The sequence below is a fragment of the Cyanistes caeruleus genome, chromosome 1 (assembly GCF_971803275.1).
Source record: "Cyanistes caeruleus chromosome 1, bCyaCae1.hap1.1, whole genome shotgun sequence".
Lineage (NCBI taxonomy): Eukaryota > Metazoa > Chordata > Aves > Passeriformes > Paridae > Cyanistes > Cyanistes caeruleus.
In genome coordinates, this window is record NC_141701.1 from 87074519 (window position 1) to 87090237 (window position 15719).

Sequence of the window (15719 nt, forward strand, 5' to 3'; positions counted from 1 at the left end):
ATAAGTTCTTCAAATCACAGTTCCTCATTAGAACTGATAGATGTGTGACTCAGCTGCACACTCTTATCTCCTACGGAGCCTCCTTTTCTGTCATGCATGTTCTTACACATGTGCTGAGGCTCTGTCGCTTACCCTCTCTCCTGAGGAATGAGTCCTTTGTGTTTGCTTGCAGCAAGGTTACACATGAAGCCTGCAACTTTTTGTAAGAGAAAGACTTTGAATGGATTGCTAGTTTGTTTTGTTGCTTTCAAGTTGGTCTAGTGAGGTTTTTTTTTCCCTTTTTCTGAAGGTTGTCGAGGATGGCCATTCCGGTGAAGGGGATAAGAGGGCTGACGATGAAGTTTATCATTGTCCAGTGTGTTTCAAAGACTTTTTTTGCAAGTATGGGCTGGAATCCCACATGGAGACACATCCAGATAATTCATTGAGGTAAGACATAGTACCCAGAGTGTCTCTGGTCACCAGATGGCCTGAAGAAGCCTGCTGGGGAGGGGCAGGAGCCCCTCAGCCCCCTGCGCTGTTAATTGCCCCCCTTTGTGGTCTTGAGCAGATTTTTAAATGTTTTGCCTCATCTTGTGTCACCAGGGTGCTGTAGGGCTTAATTCTATTATTTTTTGCAAATACAGGAAATCTTGCCAGTTAATAGCTGGAAATGTTTTTAGAAAAAATTAAAGCCCCTCTTCCTCCCCTTGAAACCTATCACTGTTATATAAAACTGTGAAATACCAACATTGCAAAATTTTAACAGGATAAACTGAAAATGCTTAAAACTTAATGCAAAAAACTTCATAAAAGTATTCAGGCATCATCCTATGAAATAATTCTGTTTGTGGAGAAGGCAGCAGCTGGATAGAAAGGGTTTTTCAGTCACTGGAGTTAGTGAAGGTAGATAAGTTTCTGGTTTCCAACTTCCAATAAAGTGTTTTATGCTTTTCTGCCTTTTGAGGTTAGGGAATGATGTGGATTTTGGCTTAAATGAGCTTGTTTTAACAAGGAAAAATTATTTATTAATTGTTCGGGAAGGTGCTTTAATGTTGTGTTTTGAATCAAGTAATTGCCTCTGGGACTCCTGAAACTGTTTTATTTCCTGTTTTTTACCATAGAAAAATGTAGAGCCAGATACATGAAGATATAAAAGAAATTTTTCAAGTCTAGTTGAAACATGTAGAAAAGCTGCTACTTTAGGAAAGGAGATTGTCCATTTGCAGAAGCTTGTCAATATTTTAAAATTATTTTGGGACATTGGTCTCTAATGATCATTTTGGAAGGGTGAAGAATTCAGCATCTTTAAGTGTCAACACTCACTCCTGGATAAAGGTTCTTAATCGAATGGCATGGAGCAGAGGCATCCCATTGTATTAAATGGGATTCATTCTATCAATTTTTCCCTTTTTAATTACAAAACCTTGGTAAATACATGTAAAATACTTTTTAAAGGCATTGTTAATGTTGCAGTTACTGGGGAAAGGGGTTGAAAGCTTGGTCCATTCAATAGTAGTTAATTAAACATACTTTGCTGTTTCTGAAGTAAATTAGGTAACTTTTCATTATAGATCAAAGCTGAAACAGTTGTTCTCCAGTAAGAGCACTGCAACCCCCACAAAATGGAGGCTGGAACAATTTTGCCTTACACTTCATACTTTAGAGAAAGTGGCTGACATATTAGGTTTATCCTGGCATTACCCTCATTTTGAAGCTTCTCTGAATATATGACCTCTTTACAAAGTTATATTCCATGGACCTGAGTCGAGAGGTGGATTTTCTTGCTTTGAATGATGGATATGGATAAAATGGAATACATATCCTCCTAGCTTGGCAGCTTTGCTGTCTGCTGTGGCAAGGCAGTAAGACACAGTGGCTGTGCAAACATGCTTTTCCTCTTTATGCAGCTCTTGCTCTAGTGTTAGACTTGCTCTGGGATAATATTCCCCTGAAATGGATTTTGCTACCCTTGATTCTATTGAGCAGCAAAGACTAAAATGTGTCCCTAAATCAAAGTCACAGTTGACAAGCTCCATGGGTATGATTTAAGAGTAGTGATGGGGTGCTTATCTTTATAGAATTGTCTAGGTGATAGTAAGGGGGTTTTGTCAGGTATTTCCCTCAGCTATTTAAGTTGTGTCAGTGAAGACAGGACAAGAAAGATGTGGTCCTCTCTGGACAGTTAATATATTAAAGTGCAATTCACCCTACCCATCTGGTTTTAGCCACACCTTCTATCCTAGTCTTGACAAGTCAAATGACACTGTCTGCCTGGGCCAACCTAACAGAAAACTCTATAGTAAGCAGAGTAGTTTGGACTGCTGTTAAAGTGACTCTTTCATCCCAAACGAAATGGGTTAAAATCCTTGGCCAGCAGGGGCTGTAATCCCCTGGTTCCCAGGGTTCTGCAATACTGTTTGTAGGATTCAGCAAGACACAGAGAATGTAGCATGCCATTCTCACTCCTGAGTACAAGTGACTGAAGTCCTTTTCATGAGGCTTAAGGCTGTTTTTTTGAGTGAAAGAGATGAAGAAAAGAGAATATTTTGCTAGAGTAGTAGAGCAGGAGACCGGTGTATATGGGTGTACTTGTGTCAGGAAGCAAACTGCAGAATGTTAGAAGGCTTTCATCAAATCCTGTTGTTGCTTTATTGTAGAAGACATGGGGAAATAACTCTTGTTAAAGTTCAAACAAACAAAAAAGCGCAGTAACTGTGTTGTGAGCAAAGGGCAGGGATTGTAACACCTGCAGTCTCCTTTTATTGCCCATATTGTAAAAACAGAGTCACTTGATGAGGACCTGTGAGGAAGGTTTGGGATGTGTATCCCAGAGTCAGATACTCGGGGTCTGGTGGTTCGTTTGGAGCTACTGCAGTAGGCAGTAGCCCAGCATAGATTGTTTTGTCATGATCAAAAATAAGTGATGCTCAGTCTGCCTAGATCAATCTGCCTAGCCAAGGCCTTTCGTTGTAAGGGCACAGGTCTCAAACATCCAATTCATTTTTGCTCCCCTAGTTCCTATGAAAAGGATTGCAAACTGGCTCTGAAGCAGTGCACCAAGTGTGCACTGCCTTGATGGTGGCACCAGCCTCCCTTCAGAGATGTATCCACAGCAGTGGCTAGGTGCCAGGGTGGGCAGGAGATTCTGCCTGGCTTCCCTGTGGTCCTTTAATCCTGCCATTTCAGTGCTGCTGTGTAAATACAGCGTCTTGTCCCCAGAGCTGTCTGTCTGTCCAGGCCACCCTCTGCTAAGTAGCAGAAAAGGTAAGGTTGTCTGGCAGCCCTATGTGAGCAGCTAATATACAGGGTGGGCCATCACCCTTCCAGATACTGTCAAATGAACAACTTTAAATCACAGGGTTAGCTGTTTAAAGTCAGATGAAAAGACACTCCCCCTTGTCTTGCCCAGAACTGCTTTTTCATGTAAAATCCCAAGCAGGGAGCACCTCATTGTTTACTTGCAGCAGAATAAACAATACTTAATCCACTGATTGTGTGAGAGAGGCTCCCGCTTGGGAGAGTATCTCTTGATTATGTAAAATCCTAAATCATGCATCTTTGTCTCCTAATTACGGTAAGAACTGCCCTAGTCTTGCGAGCAATAATAGGGCCCTTTGTCTCGTTGACAATGGGCTGTGGCACTGCATCTCCTTCATGGCATTACACCCCCTGGTCAATCTCTGTCCCTTTGAAGCCCTGGGTCCTGCACCCTAATTAATGACATGAGCTGGTCCCGGCAAGGTTGTCTGCAATGCCCATTAGCAGTGGGAGATGGCCCAGGGGCACTTTCTGACCCGCTTGGCCTCTCCACCTGGATTATTTAAAGAAGTCTGCCTCCCTGCAGCTGGGGCCTCAGGACACTGTCTATTTTGGTGAGTTTGTATCTGAGTGTTGATGTATCTGAGTGTTGATATAATTAGCAGAGAGCTGAAACCCTGCACAGCCAATAGGGAAAATGAGAAACCTCACAGAGCAGGGGAGTTTCTCTGGAAACTTTTGTGGCGCAGGGTTGCTGTCAAACGTGAAACCGTGCTTGTAAAGGTCACCTGACAGCTCTGAGCAACATCAGTAGTGTAAGCCCAGGAGATGTGAGGATTTCCCAGGGAGAAACCTCTCCAGATGCTGTGCTGGGTTTCTCCTCTTTCCTTTGGCAAATACAGTGGAACAGGCTTAAAGTTAAAATGTGTGGCTTTAGAAAAAAAGTACATGAAATATAAAATTCCTCTGTCGGATTTCACTGTAGCCAGAGCATACCCTTTATATTTCCTCTTCTCCTCCAGGAAGGTCAGTGCAGTATGCTGTACCAAGAGCTAAAGTATTTTTAATTTTACCTTCCTCACATCAGCAAAGAGACATTTATGCTGCCTCTTGTGTCTGAGTATCTTCCCAAGGAGAGGAGGAGGGAGCTGGTGATGGTGTTGCAGTTACCTCCTTTCTTAGACTCATTCCAGTATAATTTCCCAGCAAGGATAGTTGTGCAGTTTGAATGTGGTAAAATGAACATGAATGAGGCTTATTATGAGACTTCAATGAACATGATGAGGCTTTCTGACCACATTTGGTTCAGTGTGGCATTGCCTCCAGTTACAAGATTTGGTTTTGCTATATTTTTGTAAGATACAAGAAATAAGTAGACATTGAAGTGTGAAAGTCACTCTGCCAATGTCACTGAGCTGACGTGGTGACCAAAACCAGTAAATGCCTGTTGCCATGAATGGATTCAGGGGAGATTAGGTTTTTTGACCTTCTACAGAGCCTGTCCAAACAGTGATACAGTAATATATTAAGCTTTGTAACTTGAAAATCCTGGCTATATTTTCACAAGGACAACAAAAGCAGTACTCTTCCCTCAGGGTTATGTGCTTCTGTAAAACCTCCAAACAAAGTAAACCAAAAGCTGTTCACAGCCTACCTTGTTCTTCAAAACAGCTTGCCCAAGTTCTGCTGAAAGAGGCTGAACACTGCCATGGAAAGCTACTGTTTTGAACAGGTCACAGGTCAGTAATAGGCACAGCAACAGAAGAACTCAGGCCCTGGAAGGATGAGTCTTAGGAGTCTCTGACCATTAGGATCTGTGGTCGTCTGCCTCTAGTTTTGCCAGGGTAACCACTGTGAGGTCTTGTTTTTGAAAACACTCATGGGTGGAAAATGCTATCAATGTTTCTTGGTGTTACCTGACTTCACCAACATGGAGTGGACGACTCAAATGCCATAGGAATGGTCTTCTGGACTTTGTGGGTAAATTGAAGATATCTGTCACATGCAGCTTGCAATTCAGGTGGGCTGGTCACCAGGTTTCCCCCTTTGCCAGCACACCCACATTCTTCACTTTATGGTGGGATGCTGCCAGGTACCTGGACCTATGTCCCAGTCTTAAATCATTTTAGACAATGTGCATGAGTAGCCCCATTTAAGTCACAAGAGGAAGTAGGTTTTAGGTGAAAAAGATACTAGCTACTTAGAATATGGTATGTTTATTGCCTAGCTACTGTTCTTCAAGGCAATTCTGCACACTGGATTTAGGGAGATAAAATGGTGAAAAAAAGAAACGAATGGAGATTGAAAATGTATGGAGATTATTTCAGTCATTAGAATCAATAGAAAAGACTAGTACAATATTAGGTTGTTTTCAGAGCAGTAGTGTGATCATGTAAAAGTACATTGAACTGAATGCTAAAAGGAAAAAAAAAGAAAACAGCCAGAAAAAGACCCTTAGGTATCATTCCCGTTTTTGCGAATGCCTATCTCAGCAAGTTTAGGAATTCACTTTCTATCTGTTCTCTCCTTATATAGTAGGGAATAATCTTTCTTGCTTCCTTATTCTGAAGCACACTGCTGTATAGATGTTGCAAGCCTTTTGTGGGAAGAGGGTGTTAGTGATGCTACAAACTTGCAGGAGTGAAGATGTTTGAAAACTAGATGTTGTTTGCAATTAATTTTACTGTGAGACAGAACTACGGGTTCATGGTGGGGAGGGGAAGCTTCTTCCCAGTAGCTGACACTGCTGTTACTGGAAGCAACTTGAAGGATGAGTGACATGTCATCTTCATTCAGCATTGTGAGGTTATAGACTACTTTTTCTCTCTGTCACAACTGTTGATGTGCACATAGCCTCATTCCTTGTTAGCATTTCAAAATAAGAAACGCTGTGTTCTTTTAATGAAGATGGATAATTCTGAGGTTGTTGTATCATACGCAGTTGTTGAGAGGGATGGAGAGCACTCCAGCATAGACATGTTCATGGACCTCCTTGAACTCTGCTTCTGGCATACTACATTTTGGGTGCAGTGTTTCCTTTTTTAGTCACTGAGATTGTACCAGCAAGGACAGTTTAGGTACAAACTGCTCTGGAGTTACTAACACAGTTAATGCTACAAAACTTGTTACAGCCAAAGATGGAGGTGACAGGGGGCAGTGCTGTGACACTGCCAATTCAGCTGACTCTCCTGCTCTGCTTTGCTCTGCTCTCAAGCTGTTTGCTCAATGTCTTGCTGATAGAAACTAGGAACCAACTCCTAATCTCTTGCTGGCAGCATTTTCAGTGTAGGAGCAATTCCATGAGACAGCTGATGATGATGAAGTCCAGCTCTGGTAAATGCTATGACCAGAAATATGCTATGGTACAATGCAATTCTTGGTGAGGCAGAGGAGAGGGTATGCAAGCAAGCTGGTGAATGCATCCTTTTACTGAGCAAATGGAGAAGTAGAATCAGTGGGTTGTCTTGCAAAAGCAGAACAGAACTGCACGTTACGTGCTTTCTGAAGTTTCTGTTCAGAAAAGAGAGCTGGGAAACATCTGAAGAGCAGCACTGGCCTAGAAGTGGTCAGCTCACATCAGGGAGCTCATTGTGTGAGGAAACTGGGAATCCAGAGCAGCCGGATAAAAATACTGGCTGGTGAATGGACCCAGGGAGTGATGCTCTCATGTGAAACTGTGTGATGTGTCACATGGTGTTGAATATCTTAGCTTGGCTGCCAGAATAGAAAGTGGGTAAATGCAAAGCTGACTGTAGAGGAAAGCTGCTTGTAAAAGGACATGCAGGAGAGAAGAGGGGCTGAGCCAAAATAGGTTATTAGCACGCCTGCCTAATCCTAAGGAGCAGGATTTGTTTATTCGCAAGCTCTCTCAAAGTGCTTGGTGCTGCTCAGTGTGTTGGCAGTCATGTCTGCATGCTGAGCATATCTTAACCTGCAAATGTGTAGATACGGGTAAGGGACTGCAATCCAGATTCAGCTGTGCCTATATGTGAGCCCTGTTGTGATCAGTGGATTCCTATAGGGTAGAGAAATCCCCGGAGATGTATTTATCCTTATGTTACTCATGAAAAGTACTGGTGTTTTTTTAACATGATAGACACACAGATTTCTTTTTTAACTCCTGCTATTAAATTTAAAATTACAGAGGTACTTGGCTTCCATATTTGAAAGATGTGTTAGGAATGACAGGAAGAGCTTTTCATTTCTTACTTTGAAAGAACACCAGAAGGTTCACTTGAGTTGGTATGCACAAATAACCACTGTTATTCTGGATGCTGTGCAGCTTTTAATTTTGGTAGCTGTAGAGGACTATTCTGGTCAGTTTTTTTCCCCCCCCAGATATATTTGCCATAACTATTAAACCTTTCATTGTTATTTAAGTTGATCTTCAGCTCTTCCTCTGTGATTCTGTCCAGCCAATTTGTTGACACTTCTGTGTTTTAAAACTCTGACTTCTATGAAGTAAAAAAAGTCATTATGAGAAAATGACTACTTTGTGTGAGTGTCTGCAGGCCATCTCTTATTTTCCTATTATTTTGTCTTAGTTGCATGTTAATTCCATTGAAGTAAATGGCGGACTAAGCTACTGTTTCACCAGGGCAGAGGTGTTTAATGCTGACACTGTTGAAGTGTTGCTGGTAAATGCAATTCATTAAAGTGTTGGGAAGAAGTTTCTGCTCATTTTTCTTTGCTCACGCACAAAGGAGGTTAAAACATGACACAGCATGGCTCGTGCCTTTTTATTAAACCTTACAGCAGTTCATTTCACTGGAGTTACTCTGACGGTGGGAGTCACTGGTGCTGACACTGGCTCTGCTGCATGCTGACAAATTTCTGAAGCACAACATCACCCTGGTTTATATCGGGTCTGTCCTGGCTCCTACACGATACTTTTCTGCCTGGACCACAGTGCAGCCGCAGGAATGTACATAACGCTGTGCATCCCTCTATTAATAGAAGGGCTGGTGCAGGGGGTTCAGCACTGGCTGCACCCAAGGGTGGCTGCTCTGAGAGAGGGGATTAAAGAGAGTGAGGGAACACATCGCCAACAAAATCAGGTGGCCACTGGGGTTGGTGGAAGGGGGGAAAAGTTAAAAGAAAGGCGCCTCCTTTGTCGAGCCTGCAATGTGAAGCAGCATGCACTGAACATGTAGCCGGCTGTGTCCGTCCCCTTAGGCTCCAGGGAAGGGGAGGGGAGCCTCTGCAGCTGGCAGGGAGTTGGCTCCTGGCGCTGCTTGCGGTTCCAGCACAGCCCCACAGCGGTGGGCGAGGTCGAGATGGCAGAGCAGCGGGTCCTTCGGGGTCAGGCACGCTGTGCAGCTGCGGGGGAGGGAGGCAGGAATGGGCACTGCAGGACAGCAGGAGGATCCAGAGGGATCGCTAGGAGGGAGCCAGGAAAGGGGCTCGCAGCACTGCTGCTTTTCCATCACTCATCTGCAGCAAATGGGAGAGATTAATGCGGCTGTTGGATGTCAATTCCCAAGGCCCTGGGTGTGGAGGCCAGGAAGGGTTGTTTTTTGGGTTTTTTTTAATCCAAAAGGAGATGAGTGTCTTGACATGGGTGGGGTTGCACAGGAGCAGAAAACCAGTTGGCTGTTTCTCATCTTTCTCACTTTGCCTTGCCCCAGAAGAAGTGAAAGAGAAGCAAAGGAATCCTTTCCTAAAGGGGAATATATCTGTAACCTGTTAGATTTTCTTTCACAGGTGGTGAAAGTCCTTGTGTTTAAAACCATCCTTTCTCCATCTTCCCCTCCTTGTCAAGCTCTGCAGCCCTGCAGCTGGACCCTGCCAGTGTGGAGGCTGGGAGCCTGCTCCCACCACCGGTGTGGACATGAGTCATCAGCAGGGAATCACCCATCTTCTACCCAGATGTATTATTTTTAGGTCAGCATAGGAATTTCTTTGCTCATGAGAGCAACATTAATTCTGCAACTAACGTTAGAGAGAAAGGAGAATAATTACAACAGAGGTAGAAAAACACACAGTGGGGATTTTCAGTAGGAGGAGTTAGACAACTTCATAACTTAATTGTGTATTAATGACTTCTGTCTCAAGATATGTTTCATCCTTTTTTTTTTTTCCCCTTGCTTATGTTTGTGGAAGTTGCTAAAGAGATAGACAGGAAAGGAACAAAGTGGTACCAAGCTTTTTATTTTCAATGAGGCCTAGAAATTAAGACTGATTTTATTTTTTAACATCCACAATATGGGCAGCTTTGTATTAGTGAGCTGCATGGGTGAAAACTTCAGGTTTTAGTCTGTGTGGTTTCAGAAGTACAAGCAGAATAATGGTGAATGTCACTTTCTCACCAGCAGTCTTGGATAATGCAGAGCATAGTGTCTGTTTATTTCTTGGTAACATAATGGTAAATATAAATATTTGGAGTTTTCATCTTGACTACAGAAATATTATATCTAGAAGGACTCAGTGGTTGCCTGCATTACTCTTAATCAAAATCAAGACTGATTAATTTTGCTAAAAATCTGGCTCTGCATTTCCTTTCTAAAATGTCTTTCCATTTTTTAAAGAAGAACAGCTATTTCCTCTGCTGACAAATTGGAGTTGTCTCAGAGGAGAGTGTAATGCGAGGCAACAGGCACTGCTTATGTAAACTTTTCTTGCAGAGGTGCCCTTTATTAAAAGTGTAGCAAATCCTGCCTTGCCCTCTTGAAAGGAGCAAACTTTGCAAAGCACTTTTTCTTAAAGCCTGTTTAAGTGCTTTCATATCCTAATTAGCATTACAGATTTCTCGAATACTTGAAACTTGATAACTTCTTTTAGGAGAAAGCTTTTCAATGATGTGTTTTTACACAGAGATACAGACACTTTTTTGCATTAAGAAAATTTTTAAAAAAGAAAGAAAAAGGTGCACTGGTGTAGTAATAATTAATCAGATCTGCTTGGTGTGATACATGCTCTGAGCGCCAAAGGCAGCCTGGTTGTTGCATTATGTTTTGGTTCTGCTTTTGTGTTTTAATTGTTCTGTTTCCTTACCTGTTTGTTTTTCACACTTTTTCCAGTGAGCCAGAGCCTTAGTATTATATTTGCATTGTTATACATATGAGCAAGTCCAAAATATAAAGGCATTTGAGAATTAAAGTAATTGTAAAGGGGTCTTAACTGCTAAAACCAGTTTTTTCCTTTTTACTTAAAACTGAATCTCTATGCTTGGGACTGAACAGCTTTTTTCTCCCAGCTCTGTAATCATATTTATAGAAAAATTGAAGACTGTGGCCAAGACCAGCAGTCACATGAAAACACAGCAGCTTTTATTAGATACATCTGGAAACGTATCTTGCAAGTAGAGTGCTTTTACCTGTGCACAGATGTTGAGCCATTGCTTGGCCTGTTCTGCTAACAACCTCAAAACCTGTTCGCATCACTGTTCTCTGCAGCCATGCCATCCATATTTGACTTGGAACCAAACATCAGCAGACTTGTGACATTTTAAGGAGAGGGAGGCTTTTCTGGTTGTTTTTTTTTTGTTTGTTTGTTTGGGTTTTTTTAAGTTCATCATGAACAAACTATTACTATATGTTTCAGATGCTTTATTTGATATGCTGGGCTTTTCAGACTCTCCACAATTACTAATTTATTTATTTATTTTTAAGAAGTTTAAACAAGATGAAAAAACATTCATATCACCTAGGATTCCTTTCTCTTTTCGTTATTAGACTGTGAGTCTAGATTTTAAAATACTGTAGGCAGTGACATTGCCCGAAGATAGAAAATTGTACTGATGACAAAACAGAGAAAAACTGGTAGTTAGACTTCCTTAAAAAAACTAATGCTTCCAGTTAATGCACTGTTAGGCATGGCCACTTACTCCATTTTAAATTAACACAAGACTTAGTCAATGCAGTGTGATGCTTGCCTTAACTAGTTAGATTTTGACACTTAGTACCTGTAAGCTTTTATTGGAGGTGCTAGGAGTCCATACCTGGACCACAGAGGAAGGCAGGGCATCCACAGCTCCTTCCCATGCTCCAGCTCCCATGTGGTAAGCTGTGCCACCAGAGCAAGGAGCTGAGCTGGGGTGCAGTGCATTTATATGCCCTGAAGAGCCTGCAACTTGAGGCATGATTTATCTGGATTTTTTTTTTTTTTTTTTTTTTTTTTTCAGCCAGATGCTTCTTTCTGACCTAGTGAAAAAAGAGCTTTATCTTTCTCCCGGTTTCTCTTTTTGTTTACTGCTTCTTCACTCACATCAAGGAAAATAAAAGAAGACTAAGGAAGAAAGAGAAAAATAAATATGCCTAATAAGAGAGAAAGTTTATATTCCTTTTATAAGATAAATTACTTTTGTTTGGGGGAGGGGAGGTAGTTCCCTTTGCATGGAAAACACTATTTTTAACTTGCAAATTTGTGTTGTCCTGAGGCTAGCAGTTGGTACAGGTGTATTGTGAAGGACTTTCACATGGGTGTTTGTTCTGAAAGATTAACTCTCAAGTGCAGCTTTTGATGGGAGACCTAAATAAAGTAGTGTTGAAAAGTCAGCATGTTGCAGGAGGCAGGTGAGAATGCAAGATGAACAAGGCACACCTCCCTGCTGTGTGGGATGTGTGGCTGCTTGACAAGGAGCACTGGCTCCTGCTTGGAGATCTTGGGGGTACAGTGGCAGGAGTCAGTGCTCCCAGTAACTCTGTGGTGCCATCACTGGTAGCTGTGCTTGCCCTGTCACACACAAGGGGATGCAGCTGCTGCACTGGGTTCCTGGGCCCAGGCCAGGCACATTGGGACCCCAGAGATGCTTCAGCATGCCCCGAGGTCAGGGTCTGTGTCCCTTTGCAGAACAGCCTGCAATGCTTCCAGCAGTGCAGGAGAATTGTTTCCAAGCCCTCCTTGTTTGTGTATTGACATATCAGGAGGAACATGTGAGAAGCACTGCTTGTTTTCATGCAAGGCCTTTTCATTACCTCTAAAAGCACTTTATTTCAGTAGCCTGCAAGTTCTTCAGGTGACTGCTCATATTTTTTTTAATGCTCTCCATCCCCCGGTGGTTTTGGTGGTTGTATTTTTGTTTTCACTGAAGATGAAAGCTTTGCATCACAGAATAGGTGCTGCCAAGTGAGCTGGAAGAGAGCTGTAGATCCTGATGCTGGAGAAGTACAGTGTGTTGGCCTTCCCCCCCCACCCCAGAGATTGCTGTCACATTTGGCATACCTCTTTAAGTAAACATTAGCTTTGTAAATGGCATTGGTTCAGTGTTTAATGGAATGCAGGAACTATGTCAGCAGTAATTATACAGGTAGGATGCAAGTGAATTGACAGGAGAGTTAAAACAGATTAAACCTTCAGCACATATTTATGTCCAAACTTTCTCAGTACTGTGATAACAATGGCCATGTTGTATACACTTCACACTTGCCTCTTTCACCACTCAGGGACTATGAGTCCAGTTGCTTTGTGGGTGACTTGGTTATCTCTTCGTTTTCAGAGAATAAAAAAGTGGCTGTGGGAGTTTATGTAGTGATAAAGTGAACAACAATGGGAGTTTGTTAGGGACAGGACAGGGAGGGGGTGGTTTCAGGATTTTGTCAGAAGTCATTTCTAATTGCAGGATGTTTTTCTAATGAGTAGGCACATGTCCTTTTCCTTGATGCAGAGAGCAAAGACAGTATGGGGAAAACCAAGGCTGGGGCAGATGTGAAAAACTACTAGTGCATTTAGTATTCTTACAAAATCTGACTGTCTCCTATCCACTGGTGTTTTGCTTCTGGAAAACCCGTGCTTTGGCTGGGAGCTGGATCTGGAACCACAAGGAGCTTGAGGTTGAGTGAAACTGTGTGTCATTTATTGAATACAGAGTGGACATGACCTGTCATGCTGCAGAGCTCACATTCCAGATATTTAAAAGGCAGTAGGCTTTGTTGATGTGTTGGCCAAATGTTGCTGCATAGCCCTTTCTGCCTACAGCATAGCTTTGATTATTTAATGTAATGTTTTATGTGAGAAACCGTTGTTTAGCTGAATTTGGGATTTGAAAGCCTAAGAAAAACAAGAAATCACAAAGCAATAAAGTGTAGGTAGGAAAGGACAGTGCTTCTGCTTTTTTTTTCAGGGCAAACTGGCTGTGAAGGGGGTATAAAAGTGTCAGAGGTGTTGAACCTGTTTCAGGTCTTCCTCCTCTGAACCTTCCTCACCTTCAACGAGCAGTAGTTTTCCTTTTAAAACAGTCTATTTCTCATAACAGCTTTGAAAAATACCAGTGAAAGTTTATGGAAAGGCAGTGTGAGGAAGATACACACACAGGTATTCGAGTGGCATGCAGTAGTATGTTTTAAGCAGTGATTATGAAAGGTGCTATTTTTACATTTGCTTGTCACTTAGGTCAGATTTAGCCTCTCCTTGTCACTGATTTTTTTAAAAATGTTGTTTATTTTAACAGTACTTTTCAGTAAAAATGAAATGGTGTAAGGCCATTGAAGTATTTTTCATTGGACAATGAAAAGGTTTTCACAAGGCTGTTACCTCAGCAGTTGTTCTGTCTGCCTGTGTGAGACTGTCAGTTCTCATGTTCTTTAAACTTCCAGTGGACTTATTAGCCAGAAACTGGTAGAAAGTGACTGTGACTAAGATGGCCTTTTGTGGTGATAGATTTTGACACACTGTGGCTTTATTTTGCATTTAGCAAGTTCTCGGTATAATGGGGTGAGAGGAAAGAGGACATCCTGGTGCAAGAAAAATGCTAGTTCTTAAACTTGCAGCAGTCAGTAACTCATTTCTGTTTTATTCCTTTCCTTTCCAGGTGTGACATCTGTTGTATTACCTTCCGTACTCATCGGGGCTTACTGCGCCATAATGCAGTTATCCACAAGCAGCTTCCCAGAGATCCCATGGGAAAGCCTTTCATTCAGAACAACCCTTCAATTCCAGCAGGCTTCCACGACTTGGGATTCACGGACTTCTCCTGTAGGAAGTTCCCCCGCATTTCTCAGGTACTCTCTGTTCTTTGTAGCTTAAGCTGCTACAGTGCTTATCTGATGAGGTCATTGAAAGATTCATCCTGCATGTAGAATATTTTGTGGAAAGTACATCACCACTGTTTGTGTAGGTTTCAAACACTTTATGCCTCTCCTTTTTCTTTTTTCAACTAAAGAATATTGACACTGGGGGCTTTTTCACCATTGCAGTGGATAACTGTCAGTGTTACAAAATGTATAAAAAAATGTATAAATATACATATAGATGTATAAAAAAATTTTGAAGGGAAACTTTGGTCATTATTAGATCATTGCCCCTTTGAGCATACCCAAAAAATCCAACTTCTGAAATCAGCAGGGAGTACACATGGTAAGGAAGATACTATTTATTTTAGCTTACACTAACAAGGATGTAGTTGGGGTATGAAGGTTTTTATTACAAAAAACTTTGAGCAGTCGTGTTACTAACTAAACAGTGACATCTTCAGTGATTCCATCACAAGACGCTCCACAATGTTCTTCATGTAAGGTTTGAGAGTTCTGCACCTTTGAGGGACAGTGGATGGGGAAAGTCAGGGAGGTAGTCTGTAAATATTTTTCTGAGAGCCATAAAGCTTTCTATTGAGTGGTATGGCTCCTCCCTCTGTCAAACCTTGTCTGCTTTACTTTGGGTCTGGGTGAAACTGCATATCTCTTAAAAAAATCAACAGCACAATCCGCCAGGACCATGCTTAGTTTCTGTATTTTTCATATTTCTTATTTTTTTTTCATTATTTATTACCAACTCTTCTGTCGGAAAAGTGGTAGACTTGAAATTTGCTGCTGGACTAGTGGAGCATGCAGGTCTTTCTGTCAGTCTGTTACAGTTCTGGATAAAACTTAAAAAATCAAAAGAAATAACTTTTTAAACAAAGTTTATTTCTTTTGTAATTAATGATAGACATTTAAAGTATGAAGGGGTTTGAATGTTGTTGTTTTCCTTTTGTAATAATTTTGCTTGCACTGTGAGAGAAGACTCAAAAAGTATTTAGAGTCTGTAATGATCTTGCCAGCCCTATACTAGTATTTTTCTGGGGAGAATAAAATGTAATCAGACTTCCCTAACCAAAAACCATACTGCTTTAACCTCTGAGTTTCATTGATCTGCTTTTGGGGGATTTTATTTTGGTTGGTTTGTATTGGTTTGGCTTCTTGGATGCTGCTTTTTTTTTTTTTTTTCTTCCTCTCCTCCTAGTTTCTTTGCCTCCTGGCTTCCTTGCTGTGTAGTATGCTGAGGCTCCTGTCCTGTCAGTGACACAAGAGAAGTTTCTGGTAGGAAAGTTTAGGATGGAAAAGAATTTGAGAGCCTTAATAGCCTTCTGAAGGAGATTACCTTTATAGAAGGGAGCCTGGGGAGAATCAGCCCCTAATTCAGATATATCCCTTAGGAGACTAAAGGCTGTGAAGTGGGAATATCTCCATGCCAGTTAGGTGGGGGCTGCTCTAAACCTCTTAATCAGTGGAAGAGAGAGTGAACTGTTTTTGTTTTGCAGCAGTGTGTGATGCCTTTCCAGTTTT

The 15719-nt window shown here is 41.7% G+C and overlaps 1 protein-coding gene across 9 annotated transcripts in view; it reads left to right on the forward strand.

Moving 5' to 3' along the window:
• The window catches only part of RREB1 (ras responsive element binding protein 1), a 138270-nt gene that overhangs the window by 102701 nt on the left and 19850 nt on the right, over positions 1 to 15719 (forward strand). For all 9 annotated transcript variants that reach the window (XM_086901021.1, XM_086901039.1, XM_086901080.1 and 6 more), the window contains 2 exons: positions 290 to 429; positions 13988 to 14177. In XM_086901021.1, the coding sequence (XP_086757147.1) occupies positions 290 to 429; positions 13988 to 14177 (330 nt within the window). The remainder of the gene's footprint in view (positions 1 to 289; positions 430 to 13987; positions 14178 to 15719) is intronic.